Source organism: Pipistrellus kuhlii, unplaced genomic scaffold (genome assembly GCF_014108245.1).
Source record: "Pipistrellus kuhlii isolate mPipKuh1 unplaced genomic scaffold, mPipKuh1.p scaffold_m20_p_55, whole genome shotgun sequence".
Classification (NCBI taxonomy): domain Eukaryota; kingdom Metazoa; phylum Chordata; class Mammalia; order Chiroptera; family Vespertilionidae; genus Pipistrellus; species Pipistrellus kuhlii.
In genome coordinates this window covers 1,723,150-1,741,611 of record NW_023425557.1, presented here as the reverse complement: position 1 = coordinate 1,741,611, position 18,462 = coordinate 1,723,150, and the positions used below count along the sequence as shown (strand labels likewise).

The following is an 18,462-nucleotide window of genomic DNA, read 5'->3' as shown; positions in this document are numbered from 1 at the left end:
GGAAAAAGGAGACATATCTAATACTTTACAATAAAGAATTTAAATTTAAAAATAATAATAAACAGTAAAAAAGGGTTTTGGGGGGCAACTGGAGAAATCAGAATATAAACTATATATTAATATTGTTATCAATATTATTGTTATCAGTATTAAAACTCTCAGGTATGATATTGACACTGTGTTATATAAAATGTCTCTGTTCTTAAGAGATTCAGGCTGAACTATTTAGGAGTGAAGTATCATGTCCAAACCTATTTTCAAAGTGTTCAGGGGAGGAAATGTGTATACATACATATACGCATACATATGAAAGCAAAGATACAGCAAATGTGTTGAAAGCTATTAATGGATGAAATCGGTAGTAACGGGTATGTAACTAATGACTATACCATTCTTTCTTTCAACTTTTCTTCGAGTTTGACAATATTAAATGAAGAGTTAGAGGGAAATTTCTCCAGAATCTGACTTCTCCTCACTCACCTCCCCCTGTGTTGCCTACTCCCTACACCCATCCTCACCCTATGATTGCCAAAAGCATGCTATCTATATATAAAAGGCCAATATGCAAAGTGTCTCCTTGGAGTTGGACCAGGAGTTCAATTGCTCACTATGATGTGTGCTGACCACCAGGGGGCAGCGTGGGATGAAGGAAGATCCCAGCCAGCAGCCAGAAGGCCCTGATTGGCCCCCGATAGCCAACTAGGCCTAGGGACCCCACCTGTGCACGAATTCCGTGCACCGGGCCTCTAGTTAAAATATAACACAGAGTCCTGGCCGGGTAACTCAGTAGGATAGCATTGTCCTGATACACCAAGGCTGTGGGTTCAAATCAGGTCAAGGCACATATAAGTACCAACCAATGAATGCATAAATAAGTGGAACAACAAATCAATGTGTGTGTCTCTCTCTCAAATCAACAAATACATTTCTATCACAGATCCTGTCCTTCCTCAGGCCCTCCATGAGTCCCACCCACTCAGAGTAAAGCCAAAGCATTTGCAGTGGCCACAGGCCCTGCACAGTCTGCCCGCCTTTCCAGCACCACCAGTTCCCCTCGGCCCTCAGTCTCCACTCGATCTGTCTGCTCAGCCGCACTTGCCTTGCTGTTCACCCAACATGCCAGGCACACTCTCACCTCAGGGCCTTCGCACGTGCAGAACCTTTGGGCTAGAATGTTCTCCCCCTGACACCTGTACTGTTTGTTCCCTCCTGAGTATTTTCAGTGAGGTCTCCTGATAATCCAATCTAAACTTACAACCTGCCCCTAAATACTCCTCCTCCAGCATCCCTGCTGTTTTCTCTAGGACAGTTATTGGTACCTAATATACTTCATATTGTAACTATTGATTTTGTTTATTGCCTGGCTTCCCCCCAGAATGTAAGGTCCCTGAGGACAGGATTTTTTTTTTTTTTTTTTTTTTTTTTGCTTTTTCTTCTCTGCTGTATCCACATCTATACATATACATCTGTGAACCACTGACTTAAATTGTATATCCGTTTACTCCTTACAACAATGTACTATACATAGCATAAATTTGTATATAGTATACAAAATGGGAATAATAATTACATATATATATATATATATATATATATATATATATATATATATTTTTATGGTGTGTGTGTGTGAGAATTGAATGTCAGAAGGCCTGTGAAGTGCTTATCACACTGCCTAGCACAAAGTGAGTGCCCATTAAATGTTGTGGTTATAAAATACCCATTGTGCAGAAGAGGAGACTGAAGCTCTGACTGGTTAATTGACCAGCCCAAAGCTTCCTGGCTGGGAAGAGGCAGGACCCAGAATGGAACCCGTGTCAGTCTAACTCAGGAAGCCACCGTCTAAACCACAACGCGAAGACATGGCACAGTGTCTGGGAGAAAGGAACAGAAACCAGCACAGTCCAGGATGTAAGTCCTGCCTTTGGCACGAACTCATGTGTGACCGCAGCAATTCCCTCCTGCTCTCAAGGTCTCTGTTTTTTCCCCTATGAACTGGGAGAAGTCATTTAGTATCCCTGACATAGGGACAACATCGTGTGAAACTCGGATAAGACATCTGATACGAAAGTACTTGGTAACTATGCGATCCAACCCTTTTCCAGGCTAAGATCTGCAGCTGTGGCAAAGGGCCCAGCAAACAAATATCAATGGACTAAGTATGGTAGGCTCCAGAATGCAAATTTTAAACACCCGGACTTATAAGGGGAAAAAAAAGTATGTGTTCCTCTTACCCATTGGCCTTTCCCACGCTTCTCCCTCTCCTTCAACATCATCCCTGCCCCCATGTTGTCTGGTGAGGTTCTCCTCACCCTGAAGACATCCCTGAACCCCAAACCAGGTCAGGCATCCAGTGGGCAATCCCATCCCAGCTCTGCCCACTCTGGTTGTCACTCTTGCAGAACGGGTGGGTCTCTAATGGAATGCGCTCCTTGAGGGCACGGATTGGGCTGACTTGGTCCCTGCTGTTTCACCAACACTGCCCAACACAAGGCCGGGCAGAGTCCATACTCAGAAAATACTAGGTAAATGAAGTAATGGATGGGTGGATGGATGAACAGTGGTCACCTGAGCCAACAAATTACATTAATTTCCTTATTCTGTGCTCCCATAGGCCTATTCATCTAGTTCATCTTTTTAAAGTAGCTTGTATTTTGAGTGTCTACTATGCCCTTTAGGTTTCAGCTCGGCCTGCCCTCCTCTAAGTCATCATGTCCCTGGACCAGGTGGCCTCTCTGAGCTCCAGAGTTCCCACCACCCTGACCACTCGGGAGTGACAATGACGGGTCATGAGCGTCTCTCCCAGTATCCAGCAAAAAGCCAGCATGGTCTGCCTCTTGAATAAATGGACGAGAAACTCAGTGTATCAGTGGATTAATTAATAAATGGATGAGTGTCTCTGGTTAAATTGCCATTTTGCCAGATTCTCAGGCCACCTCCCCAGACCGCAACTTAATTTTGCCCGGAGACACACTTCTAACCCAGTCCTATTTCCCGGAGTATTAACTGGGGTAAACCGCTGTCCTAAACGAATGACATACAAGCACATTTAACCTCCAAGGCGAGGGGAAAACTGAAGTTCCAGATACAGTTTGGGAAGCCAAGACGCCCAAGGATGGCTGGGAAATGACTCCGCCTCGTCCCTCCTCCGCCGGCCCCTAGCTCCTCAAAGCCTCGGAGGGCCCGGCCCAAATTATTCTCGTACCACGCTATTGGCTCGCTCAGACATCAGTCGCCACGCGCTCTCTTACTCTATTGGCTGGTATTCTCAACTCGGGAGGAAGCGCTCTGCCCCGCCCCTCAGCCCACGCCCCTCCTTGCAATTGGACTCGCCGCATGCCCTTAATCCCAAAGGCCCTCCCTATTGGCTGCAAGACTTTGCCGGTTCGGGCTGTGATTGGACGTGAACAGAAGTCCATCCCCTGAACCACCACCTGAGAGGGGTTGGAGAATGGGAAGGTTGGAGGGACTTGGGGTCAGACTCACGCTGAGCCGGCGGGAGGCAGACATAGGTCTTGAAGAACTCGCTCCGGCGGGCGCCCTCCTTAATGCGGTTGGCAAGCGGCTTGCTGATCTGCCGGATGCCCAAGTATAGCAGCTTCGCCATGGGGAACGCACCCACCACCATCTTGGCGGTCGCACGAGGGACGGATAGCCTTGCTGACTGGGCGGGGCGCCTCCAATCTCTCCCTCCTCCCCCGCCCGCTGGTCGCTGTGCGTGCGTGCGTGCGTGCGTGCGCGTGCGTGCCTACGCTCGGGGGAAAGTGCTGGGGCGCTCCCTGACGTCACCTCGTCGCGCTTACGCCCTTACGTCCTTCGCTGAATATGCAAATACGTAGCGGAAGTGAAGCTGTCTGAGGGCAGAGTCGTTAAACGGCTGATTGCGGGAACGTGGGTGGGTTCCCACACGCTCTTTCGTGATGTTACGTACCTAGGTGGTCGCTCTGCCTCATTGAGACTCTCAATTAGTCCTAATAAGGGCTAATGAATCCCAAATACACCTACCCAGTGAGAGAGCGGGTTAGGGCTCTATATAGCCATGCAGCCCTGGCTTGAGAGCCCAGTTGTCATTCACTTGCTGTGTGATATTACGCAAGTGACTTAACCACTCTAGGCATCAGTGTTCTCTACAGAACGTGAATCATGATAGCTGTTAACTTGGTTGCATGCCCATCTGAATGTAAAAATACGGTGCCTGTCATATAGTAAGCACTTCATAAACAGCCTTTATTGCTATAAAGTAGGGGTGTCGAACTCAATCAGAGAAGGGGCCAAAATCTAAAATCCAGCCTAAATCGCGGGCCGAATGGTTTACTGAACAGTCATAAACTGTCATTGTGATGGAAACGCAGCGGAGTGTAGTGATGACAGCGCGGTGCGGGCCACATTGCAAGGCCTGGCGGGACGGATTTGGCCCGCAGGCCTTGTGTTTGACACATGTGCTAAAAAGGTATTAGTATCGTCATGGCTAACTCCAGTGGGAGGGGTGCTTTCACCTCCAGAAGCAGATAACCCAGCCCTCTCCCAAACAACAGAGGGGGCAGGGGGCTGGCAGAAGGTCCCTCAGCCGGCAGAGGTTGATAGCCCAGCATTCTGGCCAGGAAAACCATACCCGGGCTCAGGCAGCCCCACTGCCTCCATTGCGGGGCGAGGGTCCCCAGGGAGCTGGCTCAGGAAGGACTTTGAGGACATGTCCCAGCCTGTCCTCCCTTACCCAGCAGGAAGCAAAATCGTATAAACAAGGTCAGGAAGGGGTTGAGAGACATTCCTGAATGCTGGAGTGCTGATGGGTAATCGAGAGGCAGAGGGAGCCCAAGAGAGGAGCGGAGGAGTGGGGTGCAAGAGGACACACCTTCAGGATGTAGAGTCAGGAGACCCTGGGCTTTCCTTGTATCAGCTCTGACTCCCTGACCATCCTCTGTCAAGCCCCCGGCGCTGATGTTCCTCTTTCTTCATCTGTAACAATGATGGCACTGACGTGTGTGAACCCAGACAGTCCAAATTATGTAGTAAAAGTGACAAGATCATAAAACAAACCTCCCCTGGGATCCCTCCTGGACAGAGTATGAGGGCGCTTGGAGCCTATCCAATGTCCATGTCCATCAGGGACCAACCCCCTCCCCATTTTACAGACTGGCTAACTGAGGCCAGAGAATGAAAAGGGTTTACCCAACATCCCAAGGGTCATCAGGATGGAGCTGAAGGCTAGAATTTCACTCTTTTTTTAATGTGATTTTATTTTTCAAAATGTTTTTATTGATTTGAAGAGAGAAAGAAACATTGATCCACTGCCTCCGCACTCTCCATGACTGGGGATTGAACCCGCAACCTGAGTATGTGACCTGGCCGGGAATGGAACCCAGTGATCTTTGGATGCACAGGACTATGCCCAACCAACTGGCCAGGCGAGGCTAGGATTTCTTGAGTCCCATCCCAGAGTCTTCTCTTGAGGGGTGTTAGCCTGGAGTCCAAGGTCCTACTGGGGGGACTAAGGTAACTTCCAAACTTGTACATGGCTGCTTTTTTCCCCTGTATAATTCACTGCTTTTTTCCCCTGTATAATTCACTGCTTTTTTTCCTGTATAATTCACTCAGCTTCTAAAATAGTGCCTGGCACATAGTAGGTGCTCAATAAATATTTATTGGATGTGAATGAGCATTTGGTGGAGGGTAATGTGCAGGCTTTCATCTCCTTCTCTGAGGAGACTGTGTTCAAAATATCTGACCCCCTACAACTCTACCCCAACAGCTTTATGGTGGTGAGACAGGATGGGAAAATTACTAGAGCCCCCAGGTCCTAGACCCCCCTTTTTCTCTTCCCAACACCAAAGCCCCAACTTCCTGCATCTCAGTAACCCCCCCTCCCCCGCAAAACCATTTTCTTCATTAAGTTCTTTTTTCCCCCCTCATTCCCCTCCTCCCTCTTCCTTTCTCTGAGAAGGGTTTCCAGGAACCTCTTAATGGGGCAAGGAAGGGTGTGTGAGGAGAGAGGTGGTGGTGGTGGGGGGTCATCCATCTCCTCCTGAGCCTGTTACAGACCCAAGAAAGAAGGGGTGAGGCCAGTCCAGAGCTGGGCGTGTCCTCCTGTTCTCCAGCCCAGCTATAGGAGGACCATCCTGGTGGCCTCTGAGGGCCGAGAGAGGGAGGGAGAGACCCGCCGGAGCAGGCAGCGTGGCCACTCCGGGGCGTGGGAACAGAGGCAGCGACTGGGAGGGGAGAGGAGCCCAGGGTGGCCCCAGGCTGACTCACGGGCTGCGCCACTCCGGGCTAGTCCCTTGGCCTCTCCAGTGACCACCCGGAATAGGGCCTGGGACCGTTCCCAGAGGTCCTTCCCGCTCAGACTCTCTGTCACCAGTTTCCCAGGATGGGCAAGAGGCTGTGCTACCCAATCCCGCAGGCCCCGGCGCTGCTTCCATCATTGTGTTCCTTCGCAGGAAGTCCCAAAGCGCCCGCTGTCCCTCGCTCACTCCACCGCCCACCTAGGCCCCCCCCCCCCGGCACCTCCCACCTGGACTATGGCAGACACCGCTTCACCGGGCTCCTGGCTGTTCCCTCACTGCCCTATTCTGTTCCCCACTCGGCAACCAGTGGGATCCGGTTAACATTGGAGTCAAAGCACGTCCCTCCTCTTGTGGCTCCCATTTACCTCTGAGTAAAAGGCAGAGTCCTCACCGGGACTGTTTGAGCCCTGAAAGATAGGCCTGGGTCCCATTGCCAGTCTCTCTCCCACTCTGTCACCCCCATCTGCTCTAGGCGCACCACGGTACCCATGGTGCCTCAGAACTCAGGCTCTCTCTGCCTCCAGGGCTTTCCCCTGGCTGTGCCCTCTGCCTGCCATGCTCTTCCCCCTGGCAGCCACAGGGCCCCTTACCCTACTTCAGGACTTTGCTCAAGTGCCACCTTCTCAGTGAGCCCTCTGACCTCCTCTAGATCAGACTCCATGTCCCTCTGTCCCTTCATGTGTCTTGATCACCACTGTGTCCCCAGCCCCAGCCCGCACAGCAGATGACAGGCACAAATAAACTTGCTGACGGAATGACTCCTCCAGGCAGTCTTCCTTGATTGCCCTTCACTTGGGTTTGGACATTCTCCCTCTTCTTCCTCAATCCTGACTTGGAGAACGTTCATCTAAAAACTCGGACTTGCTCTGTCCTGCTCACTCCCCCCCTGTATGACGGGGGCTTCCCTAGAGCAAAAGAGATCACCCCACACTCAGGGTTTCTCCTTCCGCCTTCCCCCTGAGTCACCACCTCATTGGAAATAATCCTCACGTCTCTTTTCTTTCTTTCTTTGGTCTTTACCTCTGGAAACTTCATTTACTAGTACTGGCCTCCTCCTCCAGGAAGCCCTCCCTGTCCCCCAGCCCGGGTCAATGCCCTTTGGGGTTCCCCCAGACCCTGGCCTCTCCTGTCTGAGCCTGCCCACCGGGGACAGATCTGTCCCATCGGAGCGGGAGCCGGTGGGGCCCGGGCCAGGTCTGTCACACGTCACCCCAGTGTCACTAACCCTGCCCGGGCTGGCTGGGCGCTGTGCTGCTGAACCGTTAAGGGGCCACGGCAGAGGTCGACAACTGACCAGAGCGACACACCAATCTTGCTGTTTTCCTCTTTTCTTGTATTCACAGGGTGAGCGGTAACATGGCCTTATTTACATACAATCGCATACACCAGAGCCAGAGGGTCCCGGGTGAGGGGTGAATTTCTGGGGGGGAGGGGGTGTCCCTGTGCCATCTGAGGGTCCCTGTGCCATCTGGGGGTCCCTGTGCCATCTGGGGGTCCCTGTGTCATCTGGGGGTCCCTGTGCCATCTGAAGGTCCCTGTGCCATCTGGGGGTCCCTGTGCCATCTGAAGGTCCCTGTGCCATCTGAGGGTCCCTGTGCCATCTGGGGGTCCCTGTGCCATCTGGGGGTCCCTGTGCCATCTGAAGGTCCCTGTGCCATCTGAGGGTCACTGTACCAAGTGAGGGTCACTGTGCCATCTGGGGGTCCCTGTGCCATCTGGGGGTTCCTGTGCCATCTGGGGGTTCCTGTGCCATCTGGGGGTCCCTGTGCCATCTGGGGGTTCCTGTGCCATCTGGGGGTCCCTGTGCCATCTGAAGGTCCCTGTGCCATCTGGGGGTCCCTGTGCCATCTGGGGGTCCCTGTGCCATCTGGGGGTCCCTGTGCCATCTGAAGGTCCCTGTGCCATCTGGGGGTCCCTGTGCCATCTGAAGGTCCCTGTGCCATCTGAGGGTCCCTGTGCCATCTGGGGGTCCCTGTGCCATCTGGGGGTCCCTGTGCCATCTGGGGGTCCCTGTGCCATCTGAGGGTCACTGTACCAAGTGAGGGTCACTGTGCCATCTGAGGGTCCCTGTGCCATCTGGGGGTCCCTGTGCCATCTGGGGGTCCCTGTGCCATCTGGGGGTTCCTGTGCCATCTGGGGGTCCCTGTGCCATCTGAAGGTCCCTGTGCCATCTGGGGGTCCCTGTGCCATCTGGGGGTCCCTGTGCCATCTGGGGGTTCCTGTGCCATCTGAGGGTCACTGTACCAAGTGAAGGTCACTGTGCCATCTGGGGGTCCCTGTGCCATCTGAAGGTCCCTGTGCCATCTGGGGGTCCCTGTGCCATCTGAGGGTCACTGTACCAAGTGAGGGTCACTGTGCCATCTGGGGGTCCCTGTGCCATCTGGGGGTTCCTGTGCCATCTGGGGGTCCCTGTGCCATCTGGGGGTCCCTGTGCCATCTGGGGGTTCCTGTGCCATCTGGGGGTCCCTGTGCCATCTGAAGGTCCCTGTGCCATCTGGGGGTCCCTGTGCCATCTGGGGGTCCCTGTGCCATCTGGGGGTTCCTGTGCCATCTGAGGGTCACTGTACCAAGTGAAGGTCACTGTGCCATCTGGGGGTCCCTGTGCCATCTGAAGGTCCCTGTGCCATCTGGGGGTCCCTGTGCCATCTGAGGGTCCCTGTGCCATCTGGGGGTCCCTGTGCCATCTGGGGGTCCCTGTGCCATCTGGGGGTCCCTGTGCCATCTGAGGGTCCCTGTGCCATCTGGGGGTCCCTGTGCCATCTGGGGGTTCCTGTGCCATCTGGGGGTCCCTGTGCCATCTGAAGGTCCCTGTGCCATCTGGGGGTCCCTGTGCCATCTGGGGGTCCCTGTGCCATCTGGGGGTTCCTGTGCCATCTGGGGGTTCCTGTGCCATCTGGGGGTCCCTGTGCCATCTGGGGGTCCCTGTGCCATCTGAGGGTCACTGTGCCACCGGCGGCGGCAGCATCTTCAGCTGCACCTGCTCCTCCTGGGAGGACGGCGCCACCGCCCAGCCGGCTGCCACGACCTTGGCCGCCGCCACGTGGCTCCTCTTGGACGTGAGCGGGGTCTCCAGGGTGAGGGAGGCGCTGGCCATCTCCTGGGGCTTGTCGCTGGCCAGGAAGCGCAGCAGGTCGTGCAGGGCCCTGGCCACGTCGCTGCGGGTGCCCTCGTTGACCAGGCAGTAGAGGATGGGGTCGGCCACGCAGTTGAGGCTGGTGAAGGCCAGCGAGCTGTGGTAGGCGGGGAACACGCGCTCCTCGAAGCCGCAGTCCCAGGGCCGGCCCAGGTGCGCGGCGCTGCGGGACAGCAGCAGCACGTGGTAGGGCGCGAAGCACACGAGCACGATGGCGATGAGGCTGAGCGCCAGCCGCTTGATCTTGGTCTTCTCCTGGCGCTCGGTGGACACGCTGCCGCGCACGGCGCGCAGGATGCCGCGGTAGCACAGCAGCATGAGCGCCCAGGGGCACAGGAAGCCCACGAAGACGCGGTAGAGGTTCATCCAGGCCACCCAGCCCTCCATGGGGAACTTCTCGAAGCAGAAGGTGTGGTTGTAGCGGTCGCGGAACAGCTCGTCATGGAAGAGCGGCGCCGAGTTGGCGCCCAGCTCGGTGGCCCAGACCACGGAGCTCACGGCCACGGCCGTCTTGACGCGCCGCAGGCGGGCGAAGCGCAGCGGGTGCGCCACGGCCAGGTAGCGGTCCACCGAGATGCAGCACAGGAAGGCGATGCTGATGTAGATGTTGGTGTAGAAGATGAAGCCGAAGAGCTTGCACGAGCCGGGCCCGTGGATCCAGTTGTCGTGGTGCAGGAAGTAGTCCACCCAGAGCGGCAGCGTGCAGATGTACAGCAGGTCGGCGATGCTCAGGTTCATGAGGTACACGCCCAGCTCGTTGCGCTGGCGCACCTGGCGGCAGGCGGCCCACAGCGCCAGGCAGTTGGTGGGCAGCCCCACGCCGATGACGAAGATGTAGAGGGAAGGCGGGAAGAGGTGGTCCATGCGCGAGTCCACGTGGCAGCCCTCCCAGCTGCCGTTGCCCATCCTCAGCGCCGCCGCCGCCGCCGGGCCTCTCAGGGGCTTCCCCTGGCCCCCGGGGGCTGCGGGGCCACAGGGGGCGGGAGGCCATGGGGCTCCCCGAGCCCCCTCTTTGGGGGCTCAGGGGGACATGCTGGGAGGCGGTCCCCGGGGAAGAGCGGAGGGAGGTTGGCTGAGGGTGTGGACGGGAAAGGGTGGAGCTTGGGAGGGAAAAGTTGGGGGGAGGAATGAGTCAACCCAAGAGGGAGTGGGGGGTGGAGGGGTAAGGTGGGGGGTGGGCCAAGGGCTTGGTCAAGGAGGGGTGTCTGGACTCAGAGCGTAAATGGGGCAGGGATGGGGGGACACCGAGAGGGGCCCAGGGCAGTGTTTATGGAGGAGATGAGGGCGGCATGGGCCCCGGCCGGAGCTCTGTGCGGGACGAAAGGAGCAGTGGGTGGAGCTGAAGAGAAGAGGAGGGAGGGGGCGGTGTTGGGGGGAGGGGGGCGGGGCAGAGGGGAATGTGGGAACGGGAACAGGAAGGAGGTGAGGAAGGGCCAGATCAGAGGAGGATGGTGATGGGAGGGGCAGGGGGCAGGGGGCAGGGAGGACTCCGCTGTCCTGGATGGGCTGAGCAGTGAGCTGAGGCGGCCCCACCTGCAGCTCCGCGCTGGCTCTGCAGTGCCTGTGCCTGTGGGGAGAGGCCGGAGTGAGGGGCGTGGCTGTGACAGGCCTGGCAGTGACCCCCAAGAGGGGTCACCCAGATAGAGCCTCGCTGACCCCCAGGCTAGACAACAGATCTCTGAAAACACAGATTTGAGGCGCCAGATAGATTTTCCCCTAATAGACGTTAAAATAATGACCCTACTTAGCCTTTAGAACGTTCTTCCAGAAACCACAGAGAGCTGGCACAAATCTCTCCCGCTTTGGGATAAGCCGAGTGAGGTTAACGCCGTCATTGCACAGGCAGGGAGGAGGGGCCCAGAGAGGCTGGGTCAGGGCCCTCAAGGATGCACAGCCAGGTAGCGAGGAACCGGAACCAGCACCAGAAATGGAACCAGAGCCAGCCTCTCACTCCTAACCCAGGGCACCCCATCCTTTTTTTTTTTTTTTTTTTTTTTTAGCTTATTTTTATTTTTATCCTCGCCTGAGGACATTTTTCCATTGATTTTTAAAGAGAGTGGAAAAGAGAGAGAAACATCAATATGAGAGAGACACATCAATTGGTTGCCTCCTGCATGTGCCCTCACCAGGGCCTGGGCCAGGGAGAAGCCTACAACTTAGGTACATGCCCTTGACCGGAATCGAACCTGGGACCCTTCAGTCTGCAGGCCAAAGCTCTATCTGCTGAGCCAAACCGGCTGGGGCCAGGGCACCCCATTCTTGATAATGATGATAAGGAAGAGGAGAGTCACAGCTAAAGTTTGCGAGTCCTACTACATAGCAAGCCTTGTGCTAAGCACTGTTGTGGGTATTCATTCTTTAAAATGTCAAGAACCCTATTGAAAGTACTATTATTCCCCCTTATTTGACACACGGAGGCACAAAACGGTTCAGAGACCTGTCCAAGGTACTGAGGGGGAAACGCGGCTCTCACCCCCTTGGCTCCAGCCTGTGCGTCAGATCCCTCTTGAAAATAACTGGACAGAGGAGGCCGGGGGCTGACAGCAGGGGCTGGGACCACAGCTGCAGGGGGCTGGGGTGAAGGCTGAGCGCAGGGGCTGCTGGATCCGATCAAGTCCAGGGAGCAAAGCCAGCAAGCCGACCCCTCTCTCAGGGACCACGCCCTCGCTGCCGCCTGGCTGACTTCCCCAGAGGGAGAACCCGGGGCCAGGCACTGGGCACCTGGCACCTCCGTGCTGCAGGGAAGACCTGCAGGCAGAGGGCAGCCATGGACGGAGCCACTCCCTGCGCTCGGCCAGCCCCCGAGAGAAAGGACACGAAGCCTGAATCAGGGGCATTTTCCCAGACTCCATCCGGGGGTTCGCACAGGTTCCATTTCATGAGCTTTTTAGAAACAGGAAAGGTCTTACCAGGAAACCCCACGTAAGATGGCGAAAGGGAAGGCTGCTCTGTGCTCTGGGGGAAATAAGGAGGTGGGCACGGCTGACACACTGGCAACCACCGGTCACGTCCACGGGCCAGATGGCAAACTGAGGCCCGGAGAGGGGAAGGGGGGCCCTCACCCCACAGCAGGCCTTGGCAGCCTCCCACATGTCCTCCCTTCCAGCGCACACCCCTCTGGTTCCGCCCGCCTCCCTCCAGGACACGCCTGAGTCCCGCCTGACTTCCTTGCCCACCGCCCCTTCCCCCTTCTTCCCAGCCTGGAAAGGTGTGCCCGGCCGCCTGGACTTCTCTTTTTTCGTTGTTGTTAACCCTCACCCGAGGATTATTTTCCCATTGATTTTTAGGGAGAGGGGAAGAGAGAGGGAAAGGCAGAGAGAAACATCCATGTGAGAGAAACACATCGACTGGTTGCCTCCCGCAGGAGCCCTGACCAGGGCCCCGGCCGGGGAGGAGCCTGCAACCAAGGTATGAGCCCCTGACCGGAATCAAACCCGGACCCTTTGGTCCACAGGAGGACGCTCTATCCATTGAGCCAACTGGCCAGGGCTGTCTGCACCGGGCACTCTTCCAGATCTTGGTAGAACCATCTTCCTCGTCTCCTTCCCTTCCTCAAGGGGCCCTTCCCACCCAGAATCCCACCCAAGGCTACCACCTCACCTCATCTTATACCTTGTTTTGTCTGTCTGTCTGTCTGTCTGTCTGTCTGTCTAGAGTGGATGTTGCAGGAGGGCAGAGACCCTGAGTTGACTGCTGAAGCTCTAACGCACAGTAGGTGCTCAATAAGTGACTGTTGACCAGAGGAACACACATTGGTCAGCCTACCCCCAAGGCAGGCTCCCTGGAGGCGGCACCCCGCCCCCCCACACACACACTTCTGGCCAAACAAGCCCCTGTGGGCCCCAGAGAAAGAGGTGGGGGTGCGTGAAAGGGCAGGAGCCATCCGCTCCGGAACTGGCTTTGAAAGGTCAGGACTGAGTCCTGCTTGGAAAGGCCCACCCCCTCGCCACCGAGCGCCTGCGCTCTCCCCAGACCCAGGCAAGGGCTGGATCCTGTGGAGAAAGGGTGAGGGGGCTTGCTCCCCGCTGTCCTAGTGCAACCCAGTCCCTCCCTTCAAGCCAGACCCCCCCAGACCAAGCCACCAACCCCCGACCCTCCCCCCGCCCTGGCTCTCTGCCCCTGGGTCTCCTCCTCTCTGCCCTTGTCTCTCCTTCTACCTTTTGTAATATTGACGGAATTACTTCTTTTTTTTTTTTTTGAAGGAGAGTTTTGTTTTTGTTTTTTTAAAAATATATTTTATTGATTTTTTACAGAGAGGAGGAGAGAGGGATAGAGAGCTAGAAATGTCGATGAGAGAGAAACATAGACCAGCTGCCTCTTGCACACCCCCTACTGGGGATGTGCCCGCAACCAATGTACATGCCCTTGACCAGAATCGAACCCAGGACCTTTCAGTCCGCAGACCGACGCTCTACCCCTGAGCCAAACCGGTTTCGGCCGGAATTACTTCTTTTGCAGGAGCCTCAACTTCCCCTTCTTATAAAAGGGAACACACAACTTTTATACTAGTCACATCACAGATCCAAGCATCCTAGTTGATATCATCTTATAAATCATTGAACAGCCCTAACCGGTTTGGCTCAGTGGATAGAGCATCAGCCTGCAAACTGAAGGGTTTCAGGTTCGATTCCGGTCAAGGGCATGTGCCTTGGTTGTGGACACATACCCAGTGGGGGGGAGGGGGTGCAAGAGGCAGCTGATCGATGTTTCTAACTCTCTATCCCTCTTCCTCTCTGTAAAAAAATCAATAAAATATATATTTTTAAAAAACATTTAAATTATTGAACAGTCATTGTTATTCCACCGGCACCGGAGAGCTCAGACCAGAAGGCAGTGGGAGGAGGCCCCAGAGCCGGGATTTCCCGCTGGCCCAGCCTCCGGCCCCGGAGACCACCCAGGGTCAGCACCACAGAGGCACCTGCTGGAGACTAATTCCTGCAGCCACAGAAGTAGCTTCTCATCACTAATCTCCTCAAGGGGAACCAGCAGGACGCTCAACCCTTCCTCCTCCCGCCCCTCCACCCTCAGCCCTCCCGCCTCCAGAGAGCGCTGGGCATGAAGCAGGGGCACTCTGACAACCCCCTCTCCTCCAGATCTGCCCATGGCGGGCCCGAAAGACAGCACAGTATGTGACAGCTGGGGCGCGAGGCTTTTTCTGAGCCCTGCCTGCCCAGGTGGGGAAACTGAGGCCCGGGGGGCAAGGCAGTTCTCTAAGTCACGTGAGGTGCCACCCCTGGGCAGATGTGTCTTCCCTAACTGAAGGGCTTCCCTGCCTGGATGCTGTCTCTGACTCCCTCGGCCCGTAACCCCCCTCCAGACTGGCTGGGGTTCTCAGACTCTCCAGAGAATCTGCCGAAAGACACAACAACTTTCTCACTACGAGGAAGCCAGGGGCCCAGCTGGTGCGGCTCAGCGGTTGAGCTTTGACCCCTGGACCAGGAGGTCAGGATTAGACTCCGGGTCGGTCAGGGCACATGCCTGGGGTGCAGGCTCTCGGTCCCCAGTGGGGGGCGTGCAGGAGGCAGCCAATCCATGATTCTTTCTCATCATTGATGTTTCTATCTCTCTCTTTTATTCTCTCTCTCTCCCTTTCTCTCTGAAATCAATAAAAATATACTGAAAGAAAGGAAGAAAGAAAGAAAGAAAGAAAGAAAGAAAGAAGAAAGAAAGAAAGAAAGAAAGAAAGAAAGAAAGGAAGGAAGGAAGAAAGAGAAAGGGCGCTAGCTGGTGTGGCTCAGTGGATAGAGCATCAGCCTGCGGACTTGGGGGTCCTGGGTTCGATCCGGGTCAAGGGCATGTACCTTGGTTGCAGGCACATCCCCAGTGGGAGGTGTGCAAGAGGCAGCTGGTCAATGATTCTCTCTCATCGATGTTTCTAACTCTCTATCCCTCTCCCTTCCTCTCTGTACAAAATCAATAAAATATATTTAAAAATAAAAAAGGAAGGGAGGGAGGAAGGAAGGAAGGGGCTTGTAGTCTTGCAGTGTCTGACTCTAGGCCATTCCTTCCTGTCTTCCTTGCCCAGCTCCCTGCCTCCCCCCCCTCCCCCGTGTTGAGCCTCTTCAGTCGGGATCTGAGTTGCCTCCCCTACTCAGACTTTGCTGGGAGCCCCCCCCCCAATCTCACAGCCCCTACAAGAAGCCCCCCTCTCCCACAGGCCCCCTCCCTGGTGGAGCAGGAAGAGAGAGAAGCCCAAGTGAGGAGTGATGGGGGAGGGGGGGGCGAGGAGGGCTGATCAGACCCCGGCCCCCACTTTATGCCTTGGGCACTCAGGCCAGATACGTGCCCAGGTCTGCCAGCCACCGCCGAGCCCAGCGCGGACGGAGGACCGTGTGGAGAGGAGAGGACAGAGGGAGCGGTGGTGCAGCCGCCACGCCCCCCACCATCGCCCCTCCAGCCTCGCCCCAGAAGCCACAGGCCGCCTCTCCCCACCTCCCTCCTCTGTGGGCTCTGGCTCCCCCCTTTCCTAGCCCCCCCCCCCCCCTGGCTCCAGGTCCCCTGGCAGCCCCAGGGGACAGCCAGCTCCGGTCTGCACATTAGGGGACGAAATGTGATCACCGGCTCCACTCCTCGCTCCCCACCTGGTGCCCTGGTGGCAGGCGGAAGCCAGGGGACAGTCAGGCCACGCGGGCCGGGCCGACCTGCTGGGCCTCGGTTTCCCCTTTTATACCAAAGGGGTCCTCAGGTCCCCCGAGGCCCACGCCGCCCACCGGGAAGGGACAGACAGTGGGGTCACCGGCCTCGGTCCCTCTGATGTGCCGGGTCCCAGCGTCCTCCGCGCCTCAGGTGCTATTGTCGGCGCTCCGCTCCGGCTGGCTGTTCTATTATTGTAACATGGCAGGCCTCCCCGCCCCTCCGTCCTCTTATTATCGTCCTCCTCACAGCTCCCCACGCCCTCGCCCCAATATTCCAGGAGGCTCGCATTCCAAGACTCGAAAGTTCTATTGTTAGAACGCGCTCTGATTTTTTTTCTCTCTCAAACATTCGACGACTTTCATAATCTATTATTAAACCCTCGGTGATTATTATCTTTGCCAAGCAAAACCATGAATGCGTATTTCCCTTTTTTTTACAGAAATGGGAACATACTTCGTGGACGGCGGGTCTCGCTTCCTTTTCCCCCTTAGCTGTTCCGTTTCTTTCATGTCCCAGCAGCCTGGAGTCCTGAGGTGAGGCAGCGGAATCCTGGGGAGGGGGTGTCCGTCACCCCTCCACCTGGACCCTCACGTCTCACCATGGGGGGGGGGGCCACCAGGAGCCCAGGCTGCCCCCCCGCCCCTCGCCCAGAGGGCCTGGCCTCACTCTCCCGGCTGGCTCACACCGGCTGAGTTATTATTTGTCTAGACACAAACCAAATTACAGGCCCGTCCCCGGGGAGCAGTGGGCTTCATGGGGAGGGTCAGGAGGCAGAGCCAGGCGGGAGCTGATCCTGCCTCCCCACTTGGCCTCCTCGCCTCCCCTCCTTCTCTGCTTCTCACCTTCCGGCCCGAACCAGCCCTCGTCCCCTCTCCTCCGCCAGCCACCACCCCGTTAGGAATTAGAAATATCGCCTCTGCTTCTAACGCTCCTCTGGGTTCCGGCCGCTCCCTCCCCCGTGTTCCTCCCTCCTCCCTGCGAGCCTGCCCTTCTCCCAGGTAATCCACTTAGCGGGGCAGCAGGGCTTCCGTGGACCTGGACTCCCGGCCCCCAGACTGGCCCTGACTCCCGAGGGGACTTCTGCCCTGGGCCTCGGTTTTCCCATCTGCAAATTGGGTGCTGGGCCTCGAGGGCTCTGAGAGCCCTTTGGAGCCGGCAGCTGGGAACGCTGGGAACCGCCAAGCGTCCAGCAGGAATCTCTCCGGATTGAAGGGTTCCGATACCCTGAGGACCTTCTGCTTGAGGCTGGAGCAACCCCAGTTCTCCCCTCCGACCAGTCCCGCCTTCTAGGCCTCTCCCCGCGAGGACTTCACACTCCAGGCTTGGTGACTGATCCCCAGAGCCTGGCAGCCCCCCTCGGTCTCCAGCATCTCATCCTAAGGGCACACCCTCCAAAAGGAAGGCCTCCCGCCCTCACCCCAGATGTGAATTTGGGTTCAGCCACAGCGTTGAGGGGGCCCTCCCGTGGGGTCAGGAGGAATGAGGCCGTTGGAGGGTGTAGCCCCGTCATCGTCATCTCCATCTGGGCCTCCAGACAGAACCCAGCACACTTCCTGCGGGAGTGCACACAGGTACCCCAAACGGATGCTCCCCAGGAACCCCAGGGCTTCCCCCAGCCTGGTTTGGTTGCGGGGGTGGGGGGGTGGGGGGGATGTCCAGTTCAAGGCGGGGGAGGAAGTCACGGTAGGAAGGAGTTAACGGTGACCGGCCAAATCCTGGAAGGGAGGAAGTGGGAGAGGAAGTCCCCCACCCCCCCACCCCCGCCAGGAATTCCTGAAATGGGAGGGCGGGGTGGGTGGGAACTCAGGGGCTGTGGGGTGACTGTGTGAAAAGGGCGCTTGGGGTCACAGTGTCACTCAGAGTCCACCTGCCCCAGGTAGCAACCCTGCGCCCCCCATACTCACTCTCTCTCTCTCTCTCTCTCTCTCTCTCTCTCTCTCTCTCTCTCTCTCTCTCTCTCTCTCTCTCTCTCCCTCCCCACCCCCCTAAGCAGCTCCTCAGCCCAGGAGGGGGCTCTGGGGGTGGGCGGGGATTTGGAGTGAGATGACGACGGGGTCTAACGTACAGAGAAACAGCGCGGGAGACAGAGGCGGAGGGGAGGGCGGGGAGAGGCACAGAAGAGGTGGAGGTGGAGGTGGAGGTGCAGGCAGAGCGCTCCGCAGGGATGGAGAGGTCCTCCGGGGACCCGGGGCCGGGACCGGGGGCCAGAGGCGGGCAGCGACCCCGAGAGAAGGGATACGGAGGCAGAGAGACAGAGGCGGATGGGCAGAGAGGGACCGGCAGAGGGGGGGGAGTGGGCACAGAGACACCCGGAGGACGGGGGCCCGCGGGTACAGAGACATCGGAGACGGGCGCAGAGACGGGGGCAGGTCCGGGACGGAGTCCGCCGCGGAGAAGCCGGGAGAGCGGGCT

At 56.9% G+C, this 18,462-nt stretch overlaps 2 protein-coding genes and 1 long non-coding RNA gene across 4 annotated transcripts in view; all 3 read right to left on the bottom strand.

Annotated features, from left to right (window-relative positions):
* The window catches only part of OPA3 (outer mitochondrial membrane lipid metabolism regulator OPA3), a 113,884-nt gene extending 110,163 nt beyond the window's left edge, over positions 1 to 3,721 (bottom strand). For both annotated transcript variants that reach the window (XM_045573696.1, XM_036416478.2), the window contains exon 1: positions 3,487 to 3,721. In XM_045573696.1, coding sequence (XP_045429652.1) covers positions 3,487 to 3,628 — 142 coding nt within the window. In that variant the 5' untranslated portion in view covers positions 3,629 to 3,721. The remainder of the gene's footprint in view (positions 1 to 3,486) is intronic.
* Positions 3,722 to 5,233: 1,512 nt separating this feature from the next.
* Positions 5,234 to 5,989, bottom strand: LOC123651448. Its single transcript, XR_006740174.1, has 2 exons — positions 5,592 to 5,989; positions 5,234 to 5,554 (listed from the first exon to the last, which is right to left on the bottom strand). It is a non-coding gene; the product is annotated as an uncharacterized LOC123651448 (long non-coding RNA).
* Positions 5,990 to 9,165: 3,176 nt separating this feature from the next.
* On the bottom strand, positions 9,166 to 10,769 carry GPR4 (G protein-coupled receptor 4). Its single transcript, XM_036416473.2, has one exon. The coding sequence runs from the start codon at positions 10,318 to 10,320 to the stop codon at positions 9,220 to 9,222; it is 1,101 nt and encodes a 366-aa protein (XP_036272366.1). The 5' UTR covers positions 10,321 to 10,769; the 3' UTR covers positions 9,166 to 9,219.
* Between the last annotated feature and the right edge of the window lie 7,693 nt (positions 10,770 to 18,462).

Bases quoted from the DNA above. Each gene is read 5' to 3' on its own strand.
- GPR4 (XM_036416473.2), bottom strand. From the start codon at position 10,320: ATGGGCAACGGCAGCTGGGAGGGCTGCCACGTGGACTCGCGCATGGAC.